At 41.5% G+C, this 26743-nt stretch overlaps 3 protein-coding genes across 3 annotated transcripts; 1 reads left to right on the top strand and 2 right to left on the bottom strand.

The window, feature by feature from the left end:
- Positions 1 to 1152: 1152 nt before the first annotated feature.
- zgc:113229 (uncharacterized protein LOC550612 homolog) lies at positions 1153 to 10720 on the bottom strand. Its single transcript, XM_063496863.1, has 8 exons — positions 10667 to 10720; positions 8940 to 9205; positions 7984 to 8817; positions 7764 to 7906; positions 3613 to 4051; positions 3362 to 3497; positions 3016 to 3233; positions 1153 to 2750 (listed from the first exon to the last, which is right to left on the bottom strand). Exons 3-8 carry the CDS (start codon positions 8791 to 8793, stop codon positions 2502 to 2504), a joined length of 1995 nt encoding a protein of 664 aa, XP_063352933.1. The 5' UTR covers positions 8794 to 8817; positions 8940 to 9205; positions 10667 to 10720; the 3' UTR covers positions 1153 to 2501.
- Positions 10285 to 20635, top strand: rad9a (RAD9 checkpoint clamp component A). Its single transcript, XM_063496875.1, has 12 exons — positions 10285 to 10555; positions 10674 to 10744; positions 10910 to 10983; positions 11095 to 11143; positions 13382 to 13496; positions 17049 to 17148; positions 17400 to 17506; positions 17633 to 17739; positions 17931 to 17995; positions 18091 to 18189; positions 18890 to 19130; positions 20206 to 20635. Exons 1-12 carry the CDS (start codon positions 10522 to 10524, stop codon positions 20311 to 20313), a joined length of 1170 nt encoding a protein of 389 aa, XP_063352945.1. The 5' UTR covers positions 10285 to 10521; the 3' UTR covers positions 20314 to 20635.
- Positions 20636 to 20655: 20 nt separating this feature from the next.
- tbc1d10c (TBC1 domain family, member 10C) lies at positions 20656 to 26150 on the bottom strand. Its single transcript, XM_063496850.1, has 6 exons — positions 26058 to 26150; positions 25668 to 25782; positions 25354 to 25419; positions 24964 to 25153; positions 24604 to 24761; positions 20656 to 24034 (listed from the first exon to the last, which is right to left on the bottom strand). The coding sequence occupies exons 1-6, from the start codon at positions 26081 to 26083 to the stop codon at positions 20774 to 20776; spliced, it is 3816 nt and encodes a 1271-aa protein (XP_063352920.1). The 5' UTR covers positions 26084 to 26150; the 3' UTR covers positions 20656 to 20773.
- Between the last annotated feature and the right edge of the window lie 593 nt (positions 26151 to 26743).

Below are 26743 nucleotides of genomic sequence, written 5' to 3'. Positions count from 1 at the left end.
TATCTGTCAGGGGAGGCCACAGAGGAAACAACAGCAGTTAGTGTGAAGCTTTGATGTACTAAAATGATAACACAAGTTAGTATAATGCATGTAATGGAAATCATAGAATATGATACAATACACCATGAAGCACTCTGTACATGAAAAATACACAAAATGATTCAGTGTATCCCATAATTTTAAGGACCTTCTCTCTCACACATCCATGGCCTTTTTAGAATTACCAAGTAGCCTGACATGCCAGGTCTTTGTACTGTGGGAGGAAGTTGGAGCAGGGACACGGAGAACATCCAAACTCCACAGAAAGGCCCCTGCCCACTGCACCAACCTGCCACCTGTCGAATATAATTATTAGCATTGAATAATGTGAGTGGGATGAGATGAGATTGGGGGGGAGGTGTTTATTTGCTACTCAGCTGTAGAGAAAATGTGGGTGTTATCTCAACTTTTCCAGCTTAGATGCACAAGTATGAAGTTTTTGTGCAGATTTACTTTGTTGATTTTTCTCTAAACATCAGTCTTGTTGTTTCTTCAGATGCAAACCTAAACTGTGCTGCCATGTTCTTTTATAGAGGAGACACTTTCTCTTGGCAACCTTTCCAAACTTGTTCAGTCTTTTTCTAATTGCATTATCATGAACTTTAGCATTTAATATGTTACATGCTAACTGAGGGCTATAGAGTCTGAGATGTAGCTCACCAGTTTTTGTAGTGTCTCTGAGCATTGCACAGTTTGACCCAAGGTGAATTTTCTAGGATGTGCCCTCCCACAGATTGGCAGGTGACTTTCCACTCGTGAATAGTCTTTCTCACTATACAACAATGGACAATAGGCCTGATGAAGCTTCCTAAATTGATGGATAGCAACAACTCACTCTCTACAGTCATTGTTGATGTGTGTCATCCTTAGCATCATGTTAATACTCACCTTAAGGCTCCAGACCAGCAAACTGACAAAACCTCTCCTCTTAAATAAAAAATGACACAGTATATGTCATCTATGTTCTTCATTTCAGCTTGTATTTACCTAATTTTAGAACCTAGTGTGGACCAGATGATTTACCATTATGCCCTGATACGTAAAACCCTAAAATTGAAAAATGCACTTCCTTTTTCACATAACTGTATAAATTTATTTTATTTGTTTATTCTGTGAAAAAAAATAAAAGGCACAAATAACACAGTGGCATTGAAATTCTCGTCTAACCCTACCAAAGAAGACAGATAACTAAAGCTCTGATGCTTTATTGTTTGTCTCAATACTGCACAGCCTCCCATGTTGCTACATCTAAAAAGAAATAAAACAACCTCAGCTGTTAAAAAAATTCACAGAGGTTCATGTGAGACGATGATTCACTCTGTATACACAGTATATAAAAGATAAAAGCAGTTTCTGGCTGTGAAAACGAACTGTTTAAATACCAACCTGTGAAAAACAAACCTACTTCTCACATTCTCCTGATGATTTTATGGTCACAGCTGCTGTTTTTAAGTCTTATTCAAGACAGAATGATATTCATTTCATAAACAGTGATCACATGTAGAAAAAGCGGGGTTCGATTTATGGAGGAGCTACCTTTTGATTGACAGTGTGTTACCATATGAGCGTGCAGTGTCCTTGGTTCCTCGGTCAGCTCCACCCCTGGCTCAGGGTTTAAACAGGACTGGATTGTGCTGTTTAAATAAGGCTTAAAAACTAGTGGCTACATTCATCTTTTATACAGAGTCGATGCTTTCTCACTAGAATAAGTGAACTCAATGCTCAGGTGCTTGTCTCCATCTCTACAAAATCAAATGGCGGTATTGAATAGAGAGGAGCAGCTGATCAGAAACCACTGACCACTCCAGCTCAGACATCTTTCCTCCTTTGGGGTTATTCTCTATGATGGCTGGACTGGGAGCCATTACCCTGAGACAGGATATGGACTGTGGGGTGGGGTGGGGTGGTGAGTACAGTAAGTGAGTGACGCAGATAGCAGACTGCTGTCATGTGTAAGACTGAAGGAGCACAAGAAGGAAGATCTGAATCAACAAAATGATTTCAGCACATTCAGCTGTTGGGTTACTGCAGCATAGTCCTCAGTTTGGATCACTAGTGCAACTGGAAAACTCTGCTCAAACTTTGCTTAATAAAGCAGGAACAGTAAGAGAAAGAAAGACAAAAACATCCACTTATAAAGCTTTCTGTGTGCACTGCAGAAAATATAAATATATATATATATATATATATGTATATCCCAATATAGTATTTATTTCCCTTATTGCATCTTATAATCAAAACATTTTAGAAAATAAATGAGGGAAAAAGTGATTACGTATCCACACCAGGCCTACTACTGGTCAGATATGACTTTTTGAAATACTGTCACATTCAAAAAAATGTTTTCAAAGCAGAGCAACCTGCTCTTGAGACAAACTGTATCCCCTTAAGTTTATTCGTTTAATTTATAGAACGCAAAGTCCGTGAGAATGAATGCAGCACGCTGTGCAGTTTTACAGTCACTATCTGCGCTTCTTGTTTGTGTTCTTCCTCTTCAGAGCCAGTATCCACGCAGGGAGGGCAGTCCGCCGGGCCGGTGCCTCCTCCCCTGCCGCTACCGGATGCACTTCACACTCCTGCTCTGTCACCGAGTCCTCATCTGTAGCCGCTGAGTCATCCTCCAAGTCTGAAGCGTCCAGATCCATGTCTGGAGATTCTATGGCCACCACTTCCTCCGCAAAACGAACCCGGCGGTTCTCCTCCACTCTCCTCTGAACCGAGAAAGAAGCACGAAACACAAAAAAGTTACAGAGAATTTAGCATCTGATTAAATATTACAGAGACTGAATGATTTCCTCAAGTTTTTCAAATCATTCCATTAATTTTATTTTTGTGTGCACAAAAACAAAAAAAGTAGCTTATTTAAATCCTTTGTACAATTAACATGTGAGTCATTACTGATTTGAGAAACTTTGTGGATGTTGACATTTTAAAATTTCCAACCACAAGGAGGCGCTGCGATACACACTATCTTACCCTTTTATTCACTGTCTCCATTGAGGACTCTGACTCCGGGGATACGGGGTATTTGAGGACACCATGGGGCGCTCGAGCCAAAGGATTAAAAGCAGTTGGGGATAGAGAGGCTGAATGAGAGTTTAGGGTGTATAAGGGTATTACGTTCTCGTGCTCTGACTCTCCTGTTTCAACCATCATCTGGCTGCTCGTAGGATTCAGTGAAGACATGTCCCCTTCTGTAAAACAAAAGAGACAACTTGATTTCCTGAACAGCTGCCAAATTAAATGGCTCAAACAATAAAAACTCTTTAATAATAACTGATTATTAATGTTGCTGCTGGACAGAGTATTAAGCTGTTCTGACCTCTGTCTGTCTGTTCTCCATCACTTATTTTGTTGGCTTGAAGCCTGTCGTCTCTCCTGTCAGCTGACTGATGCTGTCTCTTTCTGTTGAGGGTGACTCGGCTCTTGAGCGCCTTATTAAGCGGATTTTCTGCAGACTGCAAAGGACAAGAGAGAATGGGAGAATCACAAAGTTGTCATATTGATAATATAGCTATTCTCTTTTATATTAACTGGATGAACATGAGATTTTTTTGTTTATGAATATCTTACCACTACAAATGATGGAGGTCTTATTTGCTGTTCCAGTCTGCTCGCTCCAGACTGCATACGTGGGTAGTTGTGACCATCTTCCATTGGTTCTGAAGGGTCAGTCTGATGTAGTTTTCCACCCGAAATGTCCGTACTTGCAGCTGGGAAAGCATTAGGCAATGTTTGCGCCATGCTGAAATCAGTGGCCCGTGATGACTCTGTGCTCCTGAAGCTCCACTGGTTGCCCCCACTGCCAAGTTGGTTCAAAATCCCATTTGACGGAGTGCTACTGTGAGGATTTAGTTGGTTTGGGGGTTGGCTCATTGGGTCCTCTAATGGTCTCTGATTTGCTGATGAGGATGAAAGGCTGGGACTGAGGAACTTAGCCCACTCTTGGCCCTTAGTGATCTCTTCCAGCAGGCTGAATGACCCGAGGCCCAATTCAAAGTCACTGGCAGGTCTGAAACGGGACAAAATCTTCATTAAACTCAGAAATTCAGTATACAAATCACATCACTACCAGCAGCACAAAGAGATTTTTACTTAAAATAACCCAAAATAACATTTCAGAGTTCACTCATATGAGGTGTGATGTTATAACAGGTCCTTGAATACAGTTAGCTCCATAACTTTTTTGGACAAAGAGAGTATTTTTGAGGTTTTACCTCTGTACATCACCACGGTTGATTTTAAACAAACAATCAACACGTTATTAGAAAGAAATTGGCATTAAGTTTTTAGGAATAAGTCATTTTTATGCATAGAGGTTCAAAATTAATGAGACAACTGACTGACAAGCAAGAGGCCTGCTCCCTTTTTATTTCATAACAAGTGAAGAAAGCATAATATCTCAAACTGATTCAAAGTGTTAAAATTGCATTTTATAATTTTTCACTGTATTTTTAAATGAGTCCCAAAGAGATGTCTGTGCAAGTGAGAGAGGCTGAAAAACAAAACAAAATAAACATCTTAGAGAGAGCAAAAACTTCAGCAGTGTCCAAATCAACAATCTGGTTCATTCTTATAAAGAATGAATACAGTGGCCTGCTCAGCAACACCGAAATGCCTGAAGGCCCAAAGGAGACAACTGCAGTGAATGATGACAGAATTATTTCCATGGTTAACAAAAACAACTTCACTTAACTCATCAACTAACCAAGTCAAGAACTTTCTCGAGGAGGTAGGTGTATCATTATCAAAGACTACAATCAAGAGACGCCTTCGTGAATAGAAACAGGGGGTTTACAACAAGGTGCAAACTACTGATTACACTCAAGAGCAAGAAGCCCAAATTAGACTTTGCCAGAAAACATGTGGTTTGGTTTTGAAAAATTCTTTGGACCTTGCACCACAATGATGGAAAGAGAAAAATGTGGAGAAGGACAGAAACATCTCATGATCCTCATGAGTGTACCACATCATCTGTCAAACATGGTGGAAGAAGTGTTACAGTATATGTATGTACAGCTGGAGTTGGGTCACTAGTCTTTATTAGTGATGTCAGTGCGCCCCAGGGTGGCTGTGGCTACAATGTAGCTTGCCATCACCAGTGTGTGAATGTGTGTGTGAATGGGTGGATGACTGGTTGTGTAAAGCGCTTTGGGGTCCTTAGGGACTAGAAAAGCGCTATACAAATACAGGCCATTTACCATTTACCATGTGACTGCTAAAAGAAGCAGCTGGATGTGTGCAGGGCTCTACTCTCTGCTCCGATTCAACAAAATACTCCAAAACTGATCATGACAGCGTTTCATGGTACAAATGGAGATTACAATCATACTCCAAAAGCAACCCAAGAGTTTCTCAAGGCAAAGACACGGGTATTCTTCGATGGCCAAGTCAGTCACCTGAGCCTAACAGAGGATGCTTTTCAGTTACCAAAAACTAAACTGAAACCAGAGAGACCCACAAACAGCTGCAGGGGACTACGGTAAAGGTCAGGCAGAGCATCGCAAGGGAAGAAACACAGCATTTCAAATCAAGTCAAGTAAATGGCCTGTATTTGCTTTACTTAGTCCCTAAGGACCCCAAAGCGCTTTACACTACATTCAGTCATCCACCCATTCACACACACATTCACACACTGGTGATGGAAAGCTACATTGTAGCCACAGCTGCCCTGGGGCGCACTGACAAAGGCGAGAGTGCCGGACACTGGCGCCACAGGGCCCTCTGACCTTCTGACTACCACTAGTAGACAACAGGTGAAGTGTCTTGCCCAAACACACAACGACCGAGACTGTCAGAGCCGGGGCTCGAACCGGCAGCCTTCCAATTACAAGACGAACTGCCAACTCTTGAGCCACGATCGCACCAAGTGGCTTTTATTGTCATTTCGACCATGTACAGTGGTACAGTACAGAGTGAAATGCGACAGCATTCATCCGAGACCCTGGTGCTACAGTGCAACACTAGACAGAACAGGACGATATAGACACAACACAGTGCAATGGAAATGTGCAAAATGCTGAGTATTGTGCAAAAGTAACTTGGTGTCTGTAGGGGTGTCTGCACATGTGTGTGTCTGTGTTTGTGTGTGTGTGTGGTGAATATGAGATACTGCATATAAGTGCTTGGTAGTCACATGTATGAAGGTGTGCGTGTGTGTGTGTCAGTCCAGTCACTGAGTGTTCAGGAGTCTGACGGCTTGGTCACTGACTGCAAATTATTTTAATCCAAGTATTAAAAACTGAATTTATATTTAAAATTATCTTAGTACAACCAATTACTTTTGATCTCCTGAAATTCCTAAACAGCTAATGCAACATTTTTGTAAAACCCCAGTGTGCAGAAACAAAATAACAAAAATTGTCATTATCCAACAACTTTAATGAAAGAAATATCTCAGCAGATTAAATTTCTGTTTATTCCTTGTCCAGGCTGTCCTGGAGAAAGCTTTTGTCAATACACAGAAAATGTCCTATTTTATCTGTTTACCTTACTGTGGTCTTCTTGTAAAAACCAGACATGTCTATAGTAGATAGTAAAAGAACAGGAACTTGTGTTTATCTGTTACTTCATTACTGTATAATGAATGACTGTGGGGAAGGTCTTTATCACTAGAACAAGCTGTAAAGTTTATGAAAATACAGTTAAAAGTCAAAAATGTATGCCCTACTTCACATTTTCTTTGCCAGTTCGATTCTGGCCCACGGGCCTCATGTTTGACTAAATTCTATTAGCGAGTATTACTGTTTAGTCCACTGCGCCACAGAACTCTACTGTTTCCCTAGAAATGTATCAATATACATAAAACACATCAATGACACACACTGTGGCAGTAGTTTACAGTAGTTTACATGGGCCTTCATTGACCAACTAAGCTTACAAGCTAACTCGATACAACAGAAATGCTTACCAGAGCAAATTTTATAAACCTTTTTTGTTGTTGTTGCCTGTTGTTATTTGTTTTTAGCCCCTGAGACACCACCAGTCAAGTATCAGATGTTTTTATATGGCTTGTTTTTATCTTTTGTCGTTGGTCAAATTTGCATTTTTACAATTTCTAAGGTATTTCATATTCTCTACGGCCTACTTTTCATGCTCTCATTTCCAGCAAGTAGGGCTCAGGCAGCATTTCCTGTACATTAAATATACTACAGACCAGTTTTGCACCACTTCTACATCGCTTGATTATGTTTTTGTAGTGTTCCTTAATCTTCCTCAAGATCCAGCTAGCTAAGTCTACCTGTTTTAGGAAATTACAAATCCTTCAAAATGAAACCTACATATATGGGAGTTATTTTAATGATTTATGTCTCTAGTAGAAAAAACATAAAGCAAACAAACTTGGCTTCAGTAAACGAGTATCTTTCCATCTTGTGTGTTAAGTCCTAATGAGAGAATCATTCTTTATGAGTTACTTGCTGTGTACATCTGTTTCCTTTAATAGCAGGTTATAAAAAAAAAATCTCATTGTACACAGCATGAAAGTTTGCAATGACACATGCTGTCAGTGACAGGGTGTGTTTGCCACTTCAGACCACAGACACACATCAAGGGTAAAGATGTCTGATGGCTGGAAACATCTCAAATACTTCACATATCTTACTGCTGACGTTTCAGAGCAAATAAAGCCAAAAAAAACTGTTCGGCTTTCAGTTTGTGCCATGCTGCTAGAGTGCAGGTCTGGATGTATTTGTGCAATTTAGGATCGTTTGTGTGCCTGTTACCTGATGTGGCTGTCGTTAGTGGTGTCCTCTGTGCGTGCAGGAAGCATTTTACTGGCTCCACTGGTGTCCAGTGAATGGAGGGTCCTTTCATCCTTATTTAAAGAATTGATGAGGCTTTCTGTAACCTGGTTTGGGTGTGAAATCTGCGTGAAAAAACAAGTTGCAGTGTCACTTCAAGATTTCTTTTTTTATCATTATATAACAAAAAAACACTACTCACCTCAGGTCCCTCCCCACTCTTCTGGTCTCCTATGCTTCCTCCTTCTTCTTCTTTTCCCTTTTTTCCTTGTCTGTCCTTCCATCGATCCTTGAGCCTCTGCGTCCACCTTCTGGTTTTATTCTCAGATGATCTCTGTTTCCTCCTCACACTACTGTTTGTTGTTTTTTGACTGTCTGAGGCAACCTGCGTATCTTTGTTTTCTGCCATCGCTCCAAATCCTCCATTTCCTACAATTAACGCTTTATTGTCTTGACCTCCTGCGAAAGGGTCTGTGTTTTTCATGGCCCACAGGTAGACTTTAGGTTTAAAGCCCTGCTCCTGGTTCTCATTCACTCCCATGCTTTGGGCAGCATCTGTGTTAGGAGGCATGCTTCTTTTCATTGCAGAATTGCCAAAACTCCACTTCTCACTATCAGTCCTCTCAAAGGAAGCATCTTTAAGTGATGTGGTAGGAAACAGCTGCCCTGTTACTGTTGGGGTGATCGCAGGCTGTGTCGCCTGTCCCATAACCCTGCTATCACCAGTGTCACCAACACTGTTGTCTTTCTGGGAGGGGAAGGAAATAAAACCCCTGTCCACCCCACCTCCATGACCGGGCTGCTGTAGTTGACCAAATTTGAAGCTAAAGTTGCTGTCTGCAGCAGGGCTCCTGACCTTATTTGAAGGGATGCCATTAGTACCTGGGCTGCTGTTTTCTGGTCCAAGTGTGTACCGGTGCCCCTGGCCCTCTCTTTCCGACTGCAGCTTCAGTTTCTGCAGCATGGACTGCAGCAGGGCCTGGGAGTCTGCTGGATTAGGTGACTGAGACATCTAGTAACACAACCTCTAAGTCCTCTAAATCCAGAAGTCGCAGAAACACGTGTCAACACCACAGTGAAACTGGATACACAAGGACGGACTCTATGCAAATAATATAATTCGTCGCTTTACAACCAGCATGACAAGAGGAAAAATACCTTTGTGTAGAAGATATCACTCTTTGGTCCAGTTCTTGTTAGAAAGACACCTGTTATGGCTGCTTTCGCCTTTCTGAATAATCCAATCCCTTTCCATGACAATGTAGTTGCTTCATAGCAAATATGAAGAAAGATCCACCTCTTCCAGTTAAACGTCCAGAGGTAGAAATCCTTCTTCTTCTTCTCTGGTTAAACAGCTGCTTCTTATGCTGCCTCCACTAATGCTCAATCCTCAAGAAGAGCAGCAGAAGTCTTCTTCTGTTGTTCTGCAACAAAGAGATATAAGCTTTTGTTGTTTTCCCAATTTTCAAAAGTCTCTCGCTTTTACTAAATGCCCATAGTTCCATTACACTATGGGTGTTGTAGTCACACCTCTTCTCCAGCAGCCACTTATATCACTGGTAATGGGAGGAGAGACTGTACATGGCTGCGTTCCTCAGATCTTACAAACTGAAGCAGACCAACAAGAAAGACCAGTGAGGTGAGATAATTGTTTGCTGACTCTAACTCTCTCCTACTGTGTGTCTTTCTGCCCATCTTTGTATTTTGCCCTCCCTTCCTTCCCATTTCTCTACTTGGCACGCTTGCTCACACAAGTGCACACACACCCTCTGTGACCCGTAACTGATAATTATAGGGCGTTCTTTAAGAGCAGCCGCTATGAATGCGCCTGCCAAATTAAAGATATAGGAAAATGTCTGCACTGAGCTTTGCAATAACCCATTTTATATCAACTCTGTGAAAAATGCTGTTACAGAGGCCTTTGCTACTGTTGTCGAAATAAAGTAGTAGATTCTCCAAACATGCAGTGTACTTCAGCTTGGAGAACACCATGCAGTCTTTCTTATAGGTTTGTTAGCCACCAGCTATATTGTTCCCCACTGCAAGTCATTAAAAAAATGCTGCCGCCCTGATAAACTCTTAACTGTTTTAACTATATTTAAGCCTACTAATATGTATTTAAAAGTACAGTAATTGCACTGCCTTCTTTCTGACTGAAGGTTTAGACTATAAGATTAACTAGGTACACTACAGTACTTGAAAAGTTACTTTCCTATTTTGACATGAACTTATTTCATAATTATCAAGTTGCTAATCATTAAGTAAAGTTTATATAACAATTAGTAATAATGTACGTCTTTATCCATTACAATTATACCTTATTTTTTGGTTTTTCGTCACGCTATCTTTATATATTTCTAACCCGGACGATCATAAATAACCAGCCCCGAATATGCAGTGAAAAAAAAAGTGGCAGAAATGTTCACTTAGAAACTAAGTGCGCATGTGCAGCGTCAAACGCACGCCCCCTTTGAGTTGCCGTGTATCTGATTGGTCCGCACTTTGTAAGCGGGCAATGGCGGCGTAAACAACGCTGACATCGATGAAAGACACACTGCTTAACCGAGAAAAATAAACTTAGACTGGAAATAAACGGAGTATGCTTTCGGTAGGAAGATTTGCTCTCGGTGTGGAAACGATTAAAACGCCGTCTTGTGTACTTCTCGGTGATGCTTAGCCGCTCGTTTTGGCTAACTTTTAGCCAAATGTGCTAACTTAGCGGAAAAGTGAGTTTGCAGAGATGCACTGTATCGTAACGGGAGGAAACGTGAAAGGTAGCAAACATTTCCTGCATATTAAACACAGTCTCTAACTAGAATACGTGTCATTAATTAGATGTTGCTAATAATTATCTTGTGTTTGTGTGTTGGTGGGTGTGTCTGTACCGTCCAGTACTGGCCAAAGCCGTCCATTCTCTGTCCAGGATCGGCGATGAGCTGTATGTTGAGCCTCAGGAAGATGGGGTGAGCTGTTCTGACACTGACTTGCACACCATCACTTCCTCTTACAATGCAGATAGGCTTGTTGCTTCCTGTGGGTGCACACTTTGCGTCAATGAAAAAAGTTGATTTGTTGGTCTCTCTCTCTCTCTCTCTCTCTCTCTCTCTCTCTCTCTCTCTCTCTCGTAGCTGGCCCTGCGGTCTGTGAACTCCTCTCGGTCGGCTTATGCTTGCTTCCTGTTCGCACCACTCTTCTTCAGCAGGTGCAGACTACATGCCTGTGTTTATAAATGGCATCTTTGTGTGAGAGAAAAAGAAAGCGTGTATATGAGTGAACTTTAATCTGCCTTTTATACCTCTGTTTTTCTGTGCAGGTACTCCATTACTAGCGGGGATAACTTCCGCTGCAAGATGGCAATAAAGGTGTGAGAGAATTAGATAATCTACTGTTTTTCAAGGCTTTATACAGTCTGGGTGTGACATTGGTTACATTTTAGTAGATAATGTGGTTCCCAAACTTTCATGATGACATAACATCCAAAGTTATTATAGAATTCGTTTCTTATCTACAACATTTAGGATATATCAGAGGTGTGCAACTTATTGAAGGCATTTAAGTTCCAGTTACAATCTTGTGAAAAAGAGTTTTCACAGGTCTGTGTTACTTACAGTTAGACCTGTGAAATTAAGTACACCCCATGATTCAGTAGCTTGTAGAACCACCTATAGGAGCAATCACTTGACGTTTATGAGTCTCTCATATTGTTTCAAAGTAATCATTTTCTGTTTGACTTCACCAGTGTCTCAGATCATTGTCTCAGAGTTTTGGCCTACTGTTCTTTACAGTGTTGCTTCAGGACATCGCGGTTTGCAGGCATTCATTTATGCACAGTTCTCTTAAGGTCCCACCTCAGCAGTTCAGTTGGGGACAGGTCTAGAGCTTAATTATTTTCTTTTTCAGCCATTCGGTTGTAGATTTGCTTTGGTATTTGGGATTCTTGTCCTCCTGCACGATGCTGTTTGGGCCACGTTTTGGCTGTCAGGCCGATGTCCTCACATTTCAGTCTGGAATACTTTGGTAAACAGAGGAGTTCATGGTCAACTCAATGAGTGGAAGGTGTCAATGTCCTATGGCTGCAAAACAAGCTCAAATCATCACCTTCTCACCATCATACCTGACAGTTGGTATGAGGTGTTTGTGCTGATATGCTGTGTTTGGTTTTCACCAAACAGAGGTCTTGTGGTTTCTTCAGTTGCAGGCCTAAGATGTGCTGCCATATTCTTTTACAGCCAGTAGAGGCTTTCTGCTGGCAACCCTTCCAAACAAGCCAAACTTGTTCAGTCTTTTTCTAATTGTACTGTCGTGAACTTTGACATTTAACTGCTAACTAAGGCCTGTAGAGTCTGAAATGTAGCTCTTGGATTCTTTTTTTTTTTTTTGCAGTTTCTCTGTTCACTGCACAGTCTGTCACTGGTGTGAGTTTGCAGGGGCGTCCACATCTGGAAGGATTGACAGCTGTCTTGAATGTTTTCCGCTTGTAATTAATCGTCCTCACCATGGTCAAATTATTTGGAAATCGGTTTATAACGATTGTCAGATTGCTTTGCATCAACAATGGCTTCTTTAAGATCACTGCTGACATGTTCCATCCTTGGGATTGTGTTAACACACACCTGAATGCTCCAGACATGCAAACTACTCACATTTTGAATTGGATTACAAGCCCCTAGCAGTAAGACAGTACTTAGTTTATCTCAGGATTGCATAGAGTCAGTAACTTGACTGTCACGGATCTCAATAAACATGCTCACCAAAGGCCCCTCAGGCAGGTTGTGATAAGTATCACTTCAGTTACTTTTCTTTTGTTTTCTAGTCTAGTTTTAATTCTTTTTAAGCTCACAGTTAATTTTAAATAACTACTCTGACCTTGCATTAAACCCCAAAGTCCCATCACAAAAGTTCAACCACTCGATCACAAAAGATGTATTGAAACTACAGCTGCCAGTCTGATTTTTGTCTAATAGTTTGGTCAGGTTTGCATTCATGTGACCACTACCAAAATGTGAAAAATGTCAATTTTAACTCTCTCTATATATTTTTCTTCTCCTTTTCTCACTGGTTTACATTAATTCTCAGTCACAGTTTGCCATGTTATGGAAATGTGGCTGATAGTTTCTTGATTACTTTGATTTTAAACATACTAAAAATAAACATCACACTTTCTCATAATGATTTTTTTGTTCCTTGTTTTTTTTTCTTTGTTGCTGTTGCTGCTGCTGCTGTTTTTCAAATTAACTGCATGATGGCACTACTTGGGCCTCCCTGATGTAACTACAGTTAGGAATAGCAGATCTTATTCTTAGGATCGAGAGCGTAGTCTTGTATCTGCTGACAGCTTCAAATGCCTCCTTTCCTGTCGTGTTACCACCCTACGGTTGTGGTTATCTGTGTTCAAGTTTTGCAAAAACCTCACAGCTTCCTCGTATTAACAGTTGTACTTAGCAGTTATATCAGAGAGTGGATTGTGTGTCACTTGTCAGAAACAGCAAACATATTGATTTAGATACCATTTGAGTGTGACTAAAATGTTGATTCCCGTTGATTGCTACCAGAGTGTGTCATTGCATATTGATAAGCATTATTTTCCCCCTGTGTTTCAGAGTGTACAGTCTGTGTTCAGATCTCTGACAACTTTGGAGAAGACGGTGGAAAAGTGTCACATTGATCTCGACAAACAGAAGGACCGTCTCACCTTCACCCTGCACTGCAAGCACGGTATCAGTGATTCACTTCATTATCAGATCATTCAAAGTGTTTTCCATATATGATTTAAGAAGGCTTACAACTCATTCAGGCATGTAAAATGGTGCTGGTTTCAAACCCAGAGGTGAGAGAACACATCCAGTTCTTACATCCTTGCACTGACCTACAGATAAATATAAGTGTTTATAATTCTGTATTTATAATTATGTATGGGGTGTCTGGCCCATTGCTACGGGCCATTCGATCCCTATACAGAATGATGGGAGAAGGGAGCCGGAGATCGACAGACGGATTGGTGCTGCGACCGCAGTGATGCGGACGCTGCACTGGTCCGTCGTGGTGAAGAAAGAGCTGAGTGTAAAAGCGAAGCTCTCAATTTACCGGTCGGTCTACGCCCCTACCCTCACCTATGGCCACGAACTGTGGGTAGTGACCGAAAGAACGAGATCGCGGAGACAAGCGGCGGAAATGAGCTTCCTCCGAAGGGTGGCTGGCCTCTCCCTTAGAGATAGGGTGAGACGTTCAGCCATCCGGGAGGGGCTCAGAGTAGAGCCGCTGCTCCTCCACATCAAAAGGAGCCAGCTGAGGTGGTTCGGGCATCTGACAAGGATACCTCCTGGGCACCTCCTGGGTGAGGTGTTCCAGGCATGTCCCACCGGGAGGAGGCCCCGGGGCAGACCCAGGACACGCTGGAGAGATTATGTCTCTCGGCTGGCCTGGGAAACCCTTGGTGTTCCCCCAGATAAGCTGGAGGAGGTGGCTGGGGAGAGGGAGGTCTGGGCTTCTCTGCTTAGGCTGCTGCCCCCGCGACCCGGCCCCGGATAAAGCGGAAGAAGATGGATGGATAATTAAATTATTTATCATTTATAAGTCTGTACTTACACTCTAATAGTCCACCAGTACTGCGGAACCCAAACATATTAGAGATAAGTTCACTGAGTACAAATGTAGTCTGTCAGGCCTGCAGGTCACTTAGTGCTGCAGAGCTAAAACAAAACTTCTATAATCTCTTTGAAACTTAGAGGTGCCTCAACTGTAGCTATTTTAAATGAAAAACTACCCTTTTTCCTATGGCTTTTACATGTATTTATTAAACTATACAGTACTCTGCTAAACTCTTGAGTCACTCCTCATTTCTTTATATCTTAATATAAGATATAAAGAAATAGCTGCAGTGATTTATTGAAACATGCAAACATACATGGAAATACAGTATATCAGGCAAAAACTGTATAATTGTAACAAGTTAGAAAGTCAGTATTTAATATAAGCATCTTTATTCTTCAACACAGTCTGAACTCTTTGGCAGCTTTCTTGGTGTGTTTTTAAGTAGTCTTCAGGAATAGTTCTCCAGGCTTCATTCAAAGGTCTTATTTGGATGTTTGCTGCCTTTTGTTCCGTTCTCTGTTAAGATGGTCCCACACTGCTTTAATAGTATTGAGGTCCGGGTTCTGGCGAGGCCAATCCACGACTGAGAGTGTGTTTTTCTGTCCAAGTATGCTTTAACGGCTTTGGCAGTGTGTTTGGGATTATTACCATGCTGAAAAATGAAGCCATTGCCAATCAGACATTTTTTAGTTGATATTGTGAGGTGGATAAAAATCTGGTGATACTTTTTTGGGTTCATAATTCAATTCAATTTTAATTATATAGCAGCAAATCATAACAACAGTTGCCTCAAGGCACTTTATATGGTAAGATAAAGATTCTACAATAATACAAAGAAAACAGAACCTGGGTCCACAGAAGAGGGGCCTAAAAGTAAGCCTGCGGTCTGAGAGCAGCAAGCTCTAATGGGGTGATATGGCACTATAAGGTCATTAAGATAAGATGGGGCCTGATTATTCAAGACCTTGTATTTGAGGAGCAGGATTTTAAATTTGATTCTGGATTTAACAGGAAGCCAAAGAAGAGAAACCAGTATAGCAGAAATATGCTCTCTCTTTCTAGTTCCTGACAGCACTTTTTCCACAGCATTTTGGATCAGCCGAAGGCTTTTCAGGGAGTTTTTAGGACATCCTGATAATAACGAATTACAGTAGTCCAGCTTAGAAGTAATAAAGGCATGAACTAGTTTTTCAGCATCACTCTGAGACAGGATGTTTCTAACTTTGGAGATATTCCACAAATGGAAGAAAGCAGTGCTACATATTTGTTTAATATGTGCATTGAAGGACATATCCTGGTCAAAAATGACTTCAAGATTCCTCACAGTGTTACTGGAGACCTTGTTAATGCCACCCAGAGTAAGAATCTGTCTCTGATTTTTCGGGCCAAGTACATTAACCACAGTTTTGTCTGAATTTAGAAGCAGGAATATAGAGGTAATCCTGGTCTTTATGTCTTTAAAACATTCCTTCAGTTTAACTAATTGATGTGTATTATCTGGCTTCATGGATGTATGCTATGCCTTCTGATGATACTGCCTAAGGAAGGGAAGCCCGTGGAACTCCATAATTAACCTTAGTGTGTGAAGAGGACTCTTCATTTACATGAACAGATTGGAGTCTATTGGATAGATATGATTAAAAAACAAGAGTCTAAATAAATATCAGTAGCACTGAAAGTAGCAGTACATAATGTTGTGAACGACTTTCATTCGTGAAGAAATTCATGAATAAAAATTGTAACCATTAGAGAAAAATATTATGTTTCGAGCAGCTCCAAACCATGAGCCTCCACTGTATTTTACAGATGGCTGTAGATACTCACTGCTGTACTTCCTTTGTATATAATGATGATGATTTGGACCAAATTTAGAGTCATTAGTTCATAAGACCTGATGCAGCTGTCGCAGTTATTGTCTAATTTCTCCCAATTTCTCTTCCTTTAAATGGCTTCTTGACAGCCCCATTTTTTGCTGATGTGACTTCAGTGAACAGTAGATGGATCAGATTTAGGGCCAGATGCATCTCTCAGGTCCTGTATGAGGTCTTTGCTGGATTTTCTTTCCTGTTCTTTCCATGTCCTAAGCCATGACTGTTCATTCACTGTGTATACTTTGGCTTTTTGGGAATCACTTTCATGGTGCAAAAATGCTATTTTATGCCTCTCAAACTGTTACCTTTGGCATTTTTCATAGATTCAACTAAAGAAATGGGAATCTGTTACAGGCTGCTAATAACAAAGTGCCTAAAGATACAATTTAAAATGGGTTATTTGCTAAATTATCTGTTAAAATACACAGATGGGAAAATGCTCAGGTGCAAGCATTGGACTGAAAATGAATGAAGAAGAAGCCAGAAGACCTTTAGAAAGCCTGGAGAACTTTGGTCAAGAGCACTTAAAAAATGAGACTTTTACACATTACTACACATCTGATTTTTGTGACACTTGTGAAATCAGAATTTATGGATTCATTCAGTTTATAAATAATGTTTTGCATCTTTTTATTTTATCTTCTGTCTGTAAAGCAACTCTTTTAATAACCTCTATAAATAAGTTGTTACATTGTACTTTTACATCTTGTTTACATTCACATATTTTGTATTTAATGAAGCCCATCGTGCATTCATCTCATTCCTTTCTATTTGCTCACAAACTTGGTGTGATTTTTCTTTGCAGGCCTACTGAAGACACATAACCTGTCTTTCCAGGACAGCGAGAGCCTGCAGGCAGTGTTTGATAAGGACAGCTATGCCAATGTATTCAGAGCCCAGCCCAGGTCTGTAAAAATCTTTCTTCATTGTTTATTTTGCAAATCATGACAATGACAGTCTCCCACTTGCTTTTAATCTTTTATTTCCTTATACTTGATGATGACAAACACTGTGTAGCTTTTTTTTAACACCAGGAAAAACATTTTTACATTTCAGTTGGTTGATTAAATGAATAAATAGATTTAAATAGTAAAATATATTTTAAGGGAGGTGTAACTTTGTAGCTGTAGCTAGATTTGTTTTTTCTTGTTCTCAGGCTGCTGGTAGACACAGTCGTCCATTTTCCTCCATCTCTGGAAGAAGTGACTGTGTCAGTGAGTGATGAACGGATGTGGGTCAGGAACCATGTGGAGGAAGAAGCAGGTGACAAGACTGATATGAAAAAGTTTCGCCAGCGTAGTAGTAAACCAGGAACTGACATCTAATAACGCCATGCATTGCCATGTTTTAAAAGCAGCTTTTTGTCCTCTTGTTTTTCTGGTCTCTCAGAGGCGTCCAAAGCCATGCTGACCGAGCTATGTTTGGCTTCAGATGAGTTTGATCATTTTGCTGCCCAAGCTCACAACAGTGTGACTTTTTGTCTGAAGGAGTTGCGGGTGAGAGAAATGATATAGGGCAAGCACAAGAGAGTTGCGTAAGTTAGTTTGGGAGGGGGAGCGAGGTGGTTATCAGACCAGAGTGTGAAAGAAGTTATTTGGGGACCAGATGAAAGCACTTACAAGATGTTGTGGTGTTCTTGTAATGCTTGCATAGTTTGCAAAGTCACTAACTAGCATCTCTCATTCAGGGTTTACTAGTGTTTGCAGAATCAACTGGCCTCCCTGTTTCTATGTACTTGGACGAGCCGGGCAGGTGAGCATCACCACCTGTGGATTATTTTTATTTGATTACTTGTTTCTTCCTTTTTAATAACATGATTTTTTTTTCTGTGTCTCTTTGTGTGACAGCCCTGTGGTGCTTTCAGTAACGGACAATGTCCTGGAAGGAAACTTTGTGCTGGCCACGCTTTCTGATGATCCCAGCCTTCGTAAAAATAGCAGCAAAGGGTAAAAACAACAAAACATATTTTTGGCATGCTGTTTTTTGTTGATTTAGGAGGGTTTTTTCTCATGCCTCTGAGCAGGATGGACTTAGAAAGTACTTATCGTCAAAGAAAATGAAAACAAAACTACTTTACCCTTCACACAATGGCTTATTAACAGCTCAGTGACAGGCAGGAAATTCTCAACATCTACCCTACTGCGCCACCTGGTGGATCAGAGTGTAAAAGAAGACATGCTGGAGGAGCCCATTTACATTTCATACTCGACATTTCCAGTTGTTGTAAATGGATTTTTATTATTTGCTCCAGGAGTTTAGACCAGGTTCTTAGTCCACCAGGTTGGATAAACTCTTTAAAAAAACTGTGTTTATTCAGGATTTCACCTCTTGTCATTCTGAGGCTGAGAGGCTAAATCTGGAGAACTCATGTCACAGTTAACAGCTGTTTGTAGTTGCATCTTCACACAATAAATGCACTCAGTATATTTATGGGAGTGAAAAACTAGAATACCGTAGGCTGAATTGTTATGACATTGAGCTCTAAAATTGAAGCTGATTAGTCATGTTGATTTGTTATTGTTTTGCAAGTCCAGAAAATAAAACAGTCACCATGAAGGTCAAAAGGAGCAAGAAAAGCTTTTTTTTAATCTTGTGTGTCATCTTTCTATCTGACTTGCACTCCAAACCGTCTGCTCCACCCCTCAGAGCGCACACAGCAGCTCCACCCCCTCCCGATGACTTCATGAATGATGACATGGACTCATATCTAATCGCCATGGATACCAGTATTGCACCAGGTCCCTCAAACACAGGTCCACCCCCGCCTTCGTTATCTGATGACACACGTTCAAAACGGCCTGCAGCAGTCAGCCACAAGGCAAGGATACTCATTGAGGAGGCAGAAGAAGAAGAAACGGATGATTTAGACAGACTACCTAATAAAAAGGTATGCCTTAGGTTTCTCAGGGGTGTTAACAGGTTGTGGACTCACTTCAATGAATCAAAAACACAGAAGTAAAATATTCTCGCACATACAAAAAGAAACTGATTCTTTAAAAACTGAGTCGTCACAGCTGTCCACATATAGTCCTCACGTGAAAAAGAAAGTACACTCTCTTTTAATTTAGTTTTATGTGTCAGGCTGTAACAAAAAAATCCACTTGTTCTTATTAGGTCTTAAAATGAGCTAAATGCAACTTTAGATTAATAACAACTCATGAATTATTATCATTACTTACATGTCTTGCTTTTAACAAAAATGCAAAAGCAGTGTGTTTGTAACTAAATATATCCTCACTGCTTCCACAGAAATTGAGTGTGAAGATAAATACAGTAGCAGTCAAGTGCTGCTAATCAAATCCACTTGATTAACTGATTAACAGCAAGTGTGGTCACCTTTATAAAACCAGAGGTTTGGTTGTTTTTCTGGTCTGGAGCGTTCAGGTGTTTGTTAATGCAGTGCCAGGGAGGAAAGACATCAGCAATAACCTTAGAGAAACAGCTGTTGCTGCCCATCAATCAGGTGAGGGTTATAAGACCATTTCCAGTCAATCTGAACTCCATCACTGTACAGTGAGGAAGATTATTCACAAGTGGAAAACCTTCAAGACAGTTCTCAGTGTTGCTGGAAGTGAAGGTCCTGGCAAATTCACCCAAAGGTCAGACCGTGCAGTTCTCAGACTCTACGGGCCTCAAGTTAGCATGTTAAATGTTAAGGTTTATGAGGGTGTGATTAGAAAAACACTGAACAAGAATAGCTTGTTTGGAGGGTTGCTAGGAGAAAGAAACAGTCCTCTCTAAAAAAACATGGCAGCACACCTTATGTTTACAGAGTTGCTTCTGAACAAACCACAGAAACCTCTGGAACAAAGGCGTGCACATTTAAGCAGATATTTAATAAAAAAATAAACAAGTGGTTGTATGTTTGTATATGCGCTCAAATTAATTAAATATTGGTATCTTAACATTTTGATAAATTGTAGTCTTTAATATATTTCCCTTGTGTGTGATTTTTCTCACAGTTTCGGTCGCTCTTCTTTGGATCGGTGCTTCCCCCGTCGTCTCAGTTGAGCACACAGCCGATGACTTCTCAAGAGGTGCTGGCCAGCGACAGTGAGGAAGAAACTTAAATAACTGCAGACTGATGGGCTAGAGGAGACATGGACTAAACTGACAGTGGGTGCATGTGCGTGCACTGTTAAACAAAGACACCTGGAGTACTTGAAGATAAAGAAATGAACACAAATTTCCATCCTTACTGTCCAGAACAAGTAGTACCTGGACCTGGTTAAATATGCAGAGGCCACCAGTACAGTAAAAATGCCTCTAAATTCTCATTATGTAAAACTAGACATGAAGCAATTCCAATTTATTTTTATTTTGTGTTTGCCCAGTTTGTAATTAAGGTGCAGTGTAAAAAGTCCCACCGAATAAAGCAAACTTATTTTTCAATGTATGTAAACATCATTTATTATTTATTTACATGTCGAAAAGTTCAAGTATGAGAAATATTTAGGATGAGGGAATTCCACATATCCACCAATGTGGAGCTCAAAGAGAGAAAGGCAGTGATGCAGAATCTGAGTAATGTCAAAAATAAGCCTCGGCATAACCAGCAGAATGTCTGTGAATTGTCTGTGAGTCAGTCTTTGCAGGATGAGCAGCGTCGTCACTACTTTTCTCTTTTTGCACCTGAAAACTTTTCCCTCTCGTCTGTGGCTTCCTCCTCTCCTTTTCCTTCCCCTTCTCCAGCTCCTTCTCTTTCTTCTTTTTCAACTTCTCCTCTTCCTTCTCCTTTCTTTCTTGTTCCCTCCGCCGCCGCCTCCTCTCCTTGGAGTTCAGTTTGTCCTCCGCCTCTTCCTCAGCTGCATTCCCAGTCCCTGGCATATCACTGAAGTCTTGAATCAAGATTTTCGGCACTTGCATTTTGGGTGCCTTCTTAGCCTTGTTGTCTTTGTGCTGCTCACCTCTCAGTCTGCGGAAGAGACCAAAACGTTTAGGGGCGTCGGGCTGTGGCTGCTGCTGTGTGGGGGCTTCCTCTGTTGTTGCTGTTGCTGCTGCTGCTGCTGCTGCTGCAGGCGGCAACAGATCAGGAGCAGCTTGTTTTGAGGTCACAGCTTTAGGATTGCACTGTGACTCTGTGAGTTTGGCTTCTGGTTGATTTTCTGAAGTTTTCTGGGGGGTGGTGAAGAGATCCTCGGAAAGCCTGCGGGCTAGCCTGGAGCTACGTGAGGTGGATGACTTGCGAACGCAGAAATCAGCAGATGATCGACTGCTGCGACGCTCAGGGGTTTGTACCGGGGGCTCTTTTGCAGATTGAGAACATTGGACTTGGGGAACATTTGTTGGCTCAGAAGAAATGAAGACATCGTCCTCTCCTGCTGGAGTTTGTTTAACCTTTTCAGTAATTTCTTCCTCCTGCGCGGGCTCCACTTGTTGAACCTTTTGATTTGAGTCTTCAGGATCCACAGTAACCTCGCTTGTTGTCTGTTCAGGTGCTTGTGTCTCAGAGGAACTCATTTGTACTGAACTCTCCTCATCAGGCTCAGTGGTGTGGTTGAGCTGATCAGCTGGTGCTGAAGACTCTTCCGTTTCCATGGGTGTTGCAGAGTCTGCAGGCTTCTCATAAGTCTGAGTTTCTGTTGGTGTTTCCTCTGTGATTTTTTGAGCACAGATGCATGAATCACTTTCAACCTGTTCCTCCGAGTGTACATTCAGAATAATTTCTTCTGTTGCCTTATTTGACGCCTCCACTGTGTCTTTTTCTACTGTTATCTCAGCTTTAGTCTCTGTATCATCTACTGCACCAGTGCTTTCTTTTTGTTGAGTGCATTCAGATGAAGACAGCATTAATATTTCTTCTTCTAGCTCCATTTCTGTCTTTGAATCTACTCGTTGTTCTGAATCTACTTCTGTAATTTCTACCTTTATATCGCACTGTGTGGCTGAATTTTCCTGATTATGTGTCAGAACCTCATTTTCTGTGTCTCTTTGGGTGTGGGACTCTGCTTCCTTTTCTGTTTCTACTAATGACTCAGTACTGTGGTATTTTACTTCAAGTGCACCTTTTTCTCTCTCCTTGATCAGCTCTTCCTTTTCCTGTCGTGTTTCTGCCTCTGCTGCACTATTCTGATCATCAACAGTTAAAGCTTCAACACCTCTGTCTGTGTCCACACTTGTCTCACTTTTAGACTCCGTAACCTCTGTGTCCACCTGTTGCACACTTTCAGTGTCAGCACTCTCTTCTGATTTCACGTCAGCTTGTATCCTCTGCTCCTCACCTGCGTTTACACCTATTTGCATCTCATCCTCTGTGTTTGTATCTGCTTCGGCTATTCTCGGTGTCTCACTGTGGTTTTCCTCCACAGCAACCACGTGTTTCTCTGCCTCTTCATTTGTGTCTTTGAGCTCTACTTCCTGGTCTTTGCTTTTATGACTTTGTTCTTCTAGCACTTGTGATTCGCTCTCTGCGTCCAGCTTTTCTTCTTGTTCACAGTGAGGTGCATAATCAGGGGGATGAAGAATATTTTCAACAGTCTGATTTGGGGCTATCTTTTCTTCTTGTTCTGAAAGCATTTTGCTTTCATTTATCTCAGTCAGCTTGGTTTCATCCATATCACTGAGTTTGGGTTCCCCTGTCTCCCTGACATCAATTGTCTCAGTCTTCCTGACAACACTTGTCTCCGTCTCCCTGACATCACTTGTCTCTGTCTCCCTGACAACACTTGTCTCCGCCTCCCTAACATCATTTGTCTCTGTCTCCCTGACAACACTTGTCTCCGTCTCCCTGACATCAATTGTCTCAGTCTTCCTGACATCACTTGTCTCCGTCTCCCTGACAACACTTGTCTCTGTCTCCCTGACATCACTTGTGTCCGCCTCCCTGACATCACTTGTGTCCGTCTCACTGACAACACTTGTCTCTGTCTCCCTGACATCACTTGGCTCTGTGACAACACTTGTCTCTGTCTCCCTGACAACACTTGTCTCTGTCTCCCTGACAACACTTGTCTCTGTCTCCCTGACAACACTTGTCTCTGTCTCCCTGACATCACTTGTCTCTGTCTCCCTGACAACACTTGTCTCTGTCTCCCTGACAACACTTGTCTCTGTCACCCTGACATCACTTGTCTCTGTCACCCTGACATCACTTGTCTCTGTCTCCCTGACAACACTTGTCTCTGTCTCCCTGACATCACTTGGCTCTATGACAACACTCATCTCTGTCTCCCTGACAACACTTTTCTCCATCTCTCTAACATCACCTGTTTCTGTCTCTTTGACACTGCTTTCCTCAATTTCAGCAACTCCTTTTTCTGTGTTTTCAGTCTGTTCTTTTCCTGCTGCTGTTTCTTCTGTTTGGATATTTTTGGTTTCTTGCATCTTGTCAGGTGTCTGTGAAATTTCCTTCTGTTCAGTTTGTCCCTCTTTTTGTCCCTCTGAAACTACATCCTCCTCCTCTTTGACTCCTTGTACCTTCTTAAAGTCAAACTCATTCCAGCTTTTCCAGTCCTCCCTTCCTCCCATTGAAAGATGCCTCACTACTTTGTTACTGCCTTCAGAGTCAACTGTGTTCCCTTTTCCTGCTTTCCTCCACTTCTTGTGAAGGAGGGAAGGAGACAGTGAGAGAGAGGAGGCTGAGCGAGTTAGTGGGACAGAGAGGTTCCCTTTCTCTCTCTCTTTCCTCTCCTTCTCAATTTCATGCTGCCGAGCTCTAGCCCACGCCTTCCGGTATCCATGGCAGCGACCTCTGGGGTCAAACGTGGACGATGGTTTTTCTTTCCTCCACTTTTCCAGCTCCTTCTCCGTCTGCTTTTCCAAATCTTTACCCGACAGTGGCACAGAGCACACCTGAAACAAGAAGGGAAACTCTGCAGATAGTTTGCACCCCAACAACACAGTGTGTCCCGCCACAACACAAAACCTGTTAAAGATCCCTGAGGAACACCACAAAGAGCCTTGAACAGTTACCCCTAACCTCCAAATTCCTTTGATCATAATCCAATTGAGCAATTTTGACACACTAATTCCAAGCACCACAGGACACCTCCAGAGCTCCCACGCTCATGCCACAGTGGATCAGACGTGTTTGTGGCTGAGCTGCTTTAGTAACTTACCAAAATTTATATCTGCGTTATTTGATAGAATAGTGCCATTTAAAAAAAAATAAATCAAAGTTAATGATAGAAACATGTTTTAAATTTACTCCTCAGGGTTTTTTTGGTTTTTTTAATATGCCTCATCTCTTTGGTTTGGAGCCATCTTTTTGAAAGGTTTTTGCTTTTGAGGTGTATCTTTTTGTGGCCATGATTAGTTTAATTTACTTGCTCTGTAGCTTTACAAATGAAAGCTGTTCATCTTGAGGTAATTGGTAGTGAACAAGATGAACAAGAACAAGATTCTCTATAAGCCTGTCTTACCTCTGCTATGAATTCGTCGTCTTCATCGTGGACCTGCTCCTTAACACCCCTCAACTTCTCCAGAGTCTCCATTTGACCCTGACACTGCTTCCTCTGTTCAGCTCGACCCAACACCCGGCGCACCAGCACCGCTGCAACCTGTAGCAGCACCCGGACCCCTACGAAGAAACATGAGGGTGAAAGAGGAAGGAGACCTGCTGAAAATGCTACATATCAGGTAGCTGATGGTAGTGACCAAAAATGTAAGAATTGTGCAGATATTTAAACACTTCTATATATAGTGGACAAAGCCATAGGTTTTAATAAGCTGCTATTCCTGCCAGTCCTAAAGGGGTTGTGTTAGCCTGAGGTCAGCTCTACCATAGCAGAAGAAGAGGTCCCAGACTCGAAGAAGTGTGTTGAATGGAAGGTGACGTGTGAACAGACACATCAGCCAGTCGGTGGCAAACATGAGGGGCTCCACTCCGTGGTTCTGCAGATGTTTGTGTGCAGCTGGACACGTCTTTTTCAAAACCCAGGTCAGCATGGCCGCATCGAACAGTACTCCCTCCTACACAGCACACCACAGTAGGCTCAGACAGCTGCCCAGCTTTCAGGGTCAACACATGATTCATCTTTGTGCTTGGGTTATATTTATAGCACAACTTATCAAGAATCAGCCTTGAAATCAACATCTACTCGCCTACGTGTTGATTATATGTATTATAACAGGTAAAAAATGTAAAAAACAAAAGATGTGCATGTCCTCACCAGCAGAGGGCTGTAATATCCGGGCAGGTATTGCTCACTGATCTGAACCAGACACCAGAAGGCCTCCTGCCAGGTTACATAAGGTGAACATTAGGCCAATAACTGCTCCGTATTATAGAAAATTAGCACTGTATTCTCAGGATTGCATTAATACTGTTATACCTCTGAAATAAAAAGCTTAACAGACCGATGAAACAAGCAAGGTAGAGTCGGTGTCTTAAATGAAGGTCGTTGTTTCTCCACTAAAATCTAATTATTCTAATGGCTTTGCAGCTGATTTATCAGACCGAAGCTAAACTGTTAATGGCCTTTACCTGAGCAGGCATGTTCATCAGCAGCACTGCAGCCACCGGCCCCTGAGCCTGACAGTAACCCTCATCTGGCTGATACTGGGTGTAAGCTTTCAACACCCGGAACAAACCACGCTGCCTGCAGACACACACACACACACCACAATCATCACTCACACAGCCAGAGGTTTCAGTCACCTTTGACAAGAGTTATACATTTAAAAACGAAAAGAAAGAAAAAGAAAGTTAAGTGACGAGACTGTTTGCTCTTCTGTTGAATAAGCCTTTAGCTGTGAAAGCTAAACCAGGGAAACTGAAAAGATTGGAAAGCCACGCTGAACACTAAATAAACTGTATGGTTATTCTGCAGCTCTCAGCTTCACAGCAGAAACAAATAGCAGAAACCTCGCCTACCCGTGTCCGTCTTTGGACTGGAACATCTCGTGGAAAGGGAACTGCCGGTCCAGATCTCTCTCGATCACATCCACCCAGCTCTGCAGAGCCGGCTGCTCATCCAGAGTCTGATGCAGAGACAAAAAACATAAAACCACATACCAAACAATAGACTTTTGAGTCTTTAAAATTCTAAGTTAGCTAGTCTGTTTCTCAATATTATAAATAATTTAACTTTCACTCAATAAAATATAAGAAAACAGTGATCACAAGATCCCACAACTTAGAACAGAATATATAGATGATCAGGCATAGACTGTATATAAACAATGGACAGTATGGCCTCCAGGTCTAACAGAAAGCAATGTAGAAATGCCTTAAACCTGCATTTTGTTTAATTCTCAGAAGGGGAAGACTCCTCTGGTGGAAAAAAAGTCAGATTGCATAGAAAAAATTAGAAAATGACCCTCTTGGTCATATTAAATTATTTCCTGAAATGGTTTACGGCCTTAGTCGCTAATCTGAAGTGGTATTTAATGCAAAATACAATTATAGTCCCATTTATAGTTAAACGAATGATAAAGACGGCATGATTTAGGGAATGTGATGTTGCTGCTCTATGAGTATGTAGTTTCCTAAATTTCTCACTTAGATCCATCAGTCACTCGTGAAGTTTGATTAAAAATAACAAAAAAACAACAAAAAAC

Source organism: Pelmatolapia mariae, linkage group LG2, assembly GCF_036321145.2.
Source record: "Pelmatolapia mariae isolate MD_Pm_ZW linkage group LG2, Pm_UMD_F_2, whole genome shotgun sequence".
In the NCBI taxonomy this organism is placed as follows: Eukaryota; Metazoa; Chordata; class Actinopteri; order Cichliformes; family Cichlidae; genus Pelmatolapia; species Pelmatolapia mariae.
Note: the sequence above shows the minus strand (reverse complement) of the source record. Positions and strands in the feature narration are given on the sequence as shown.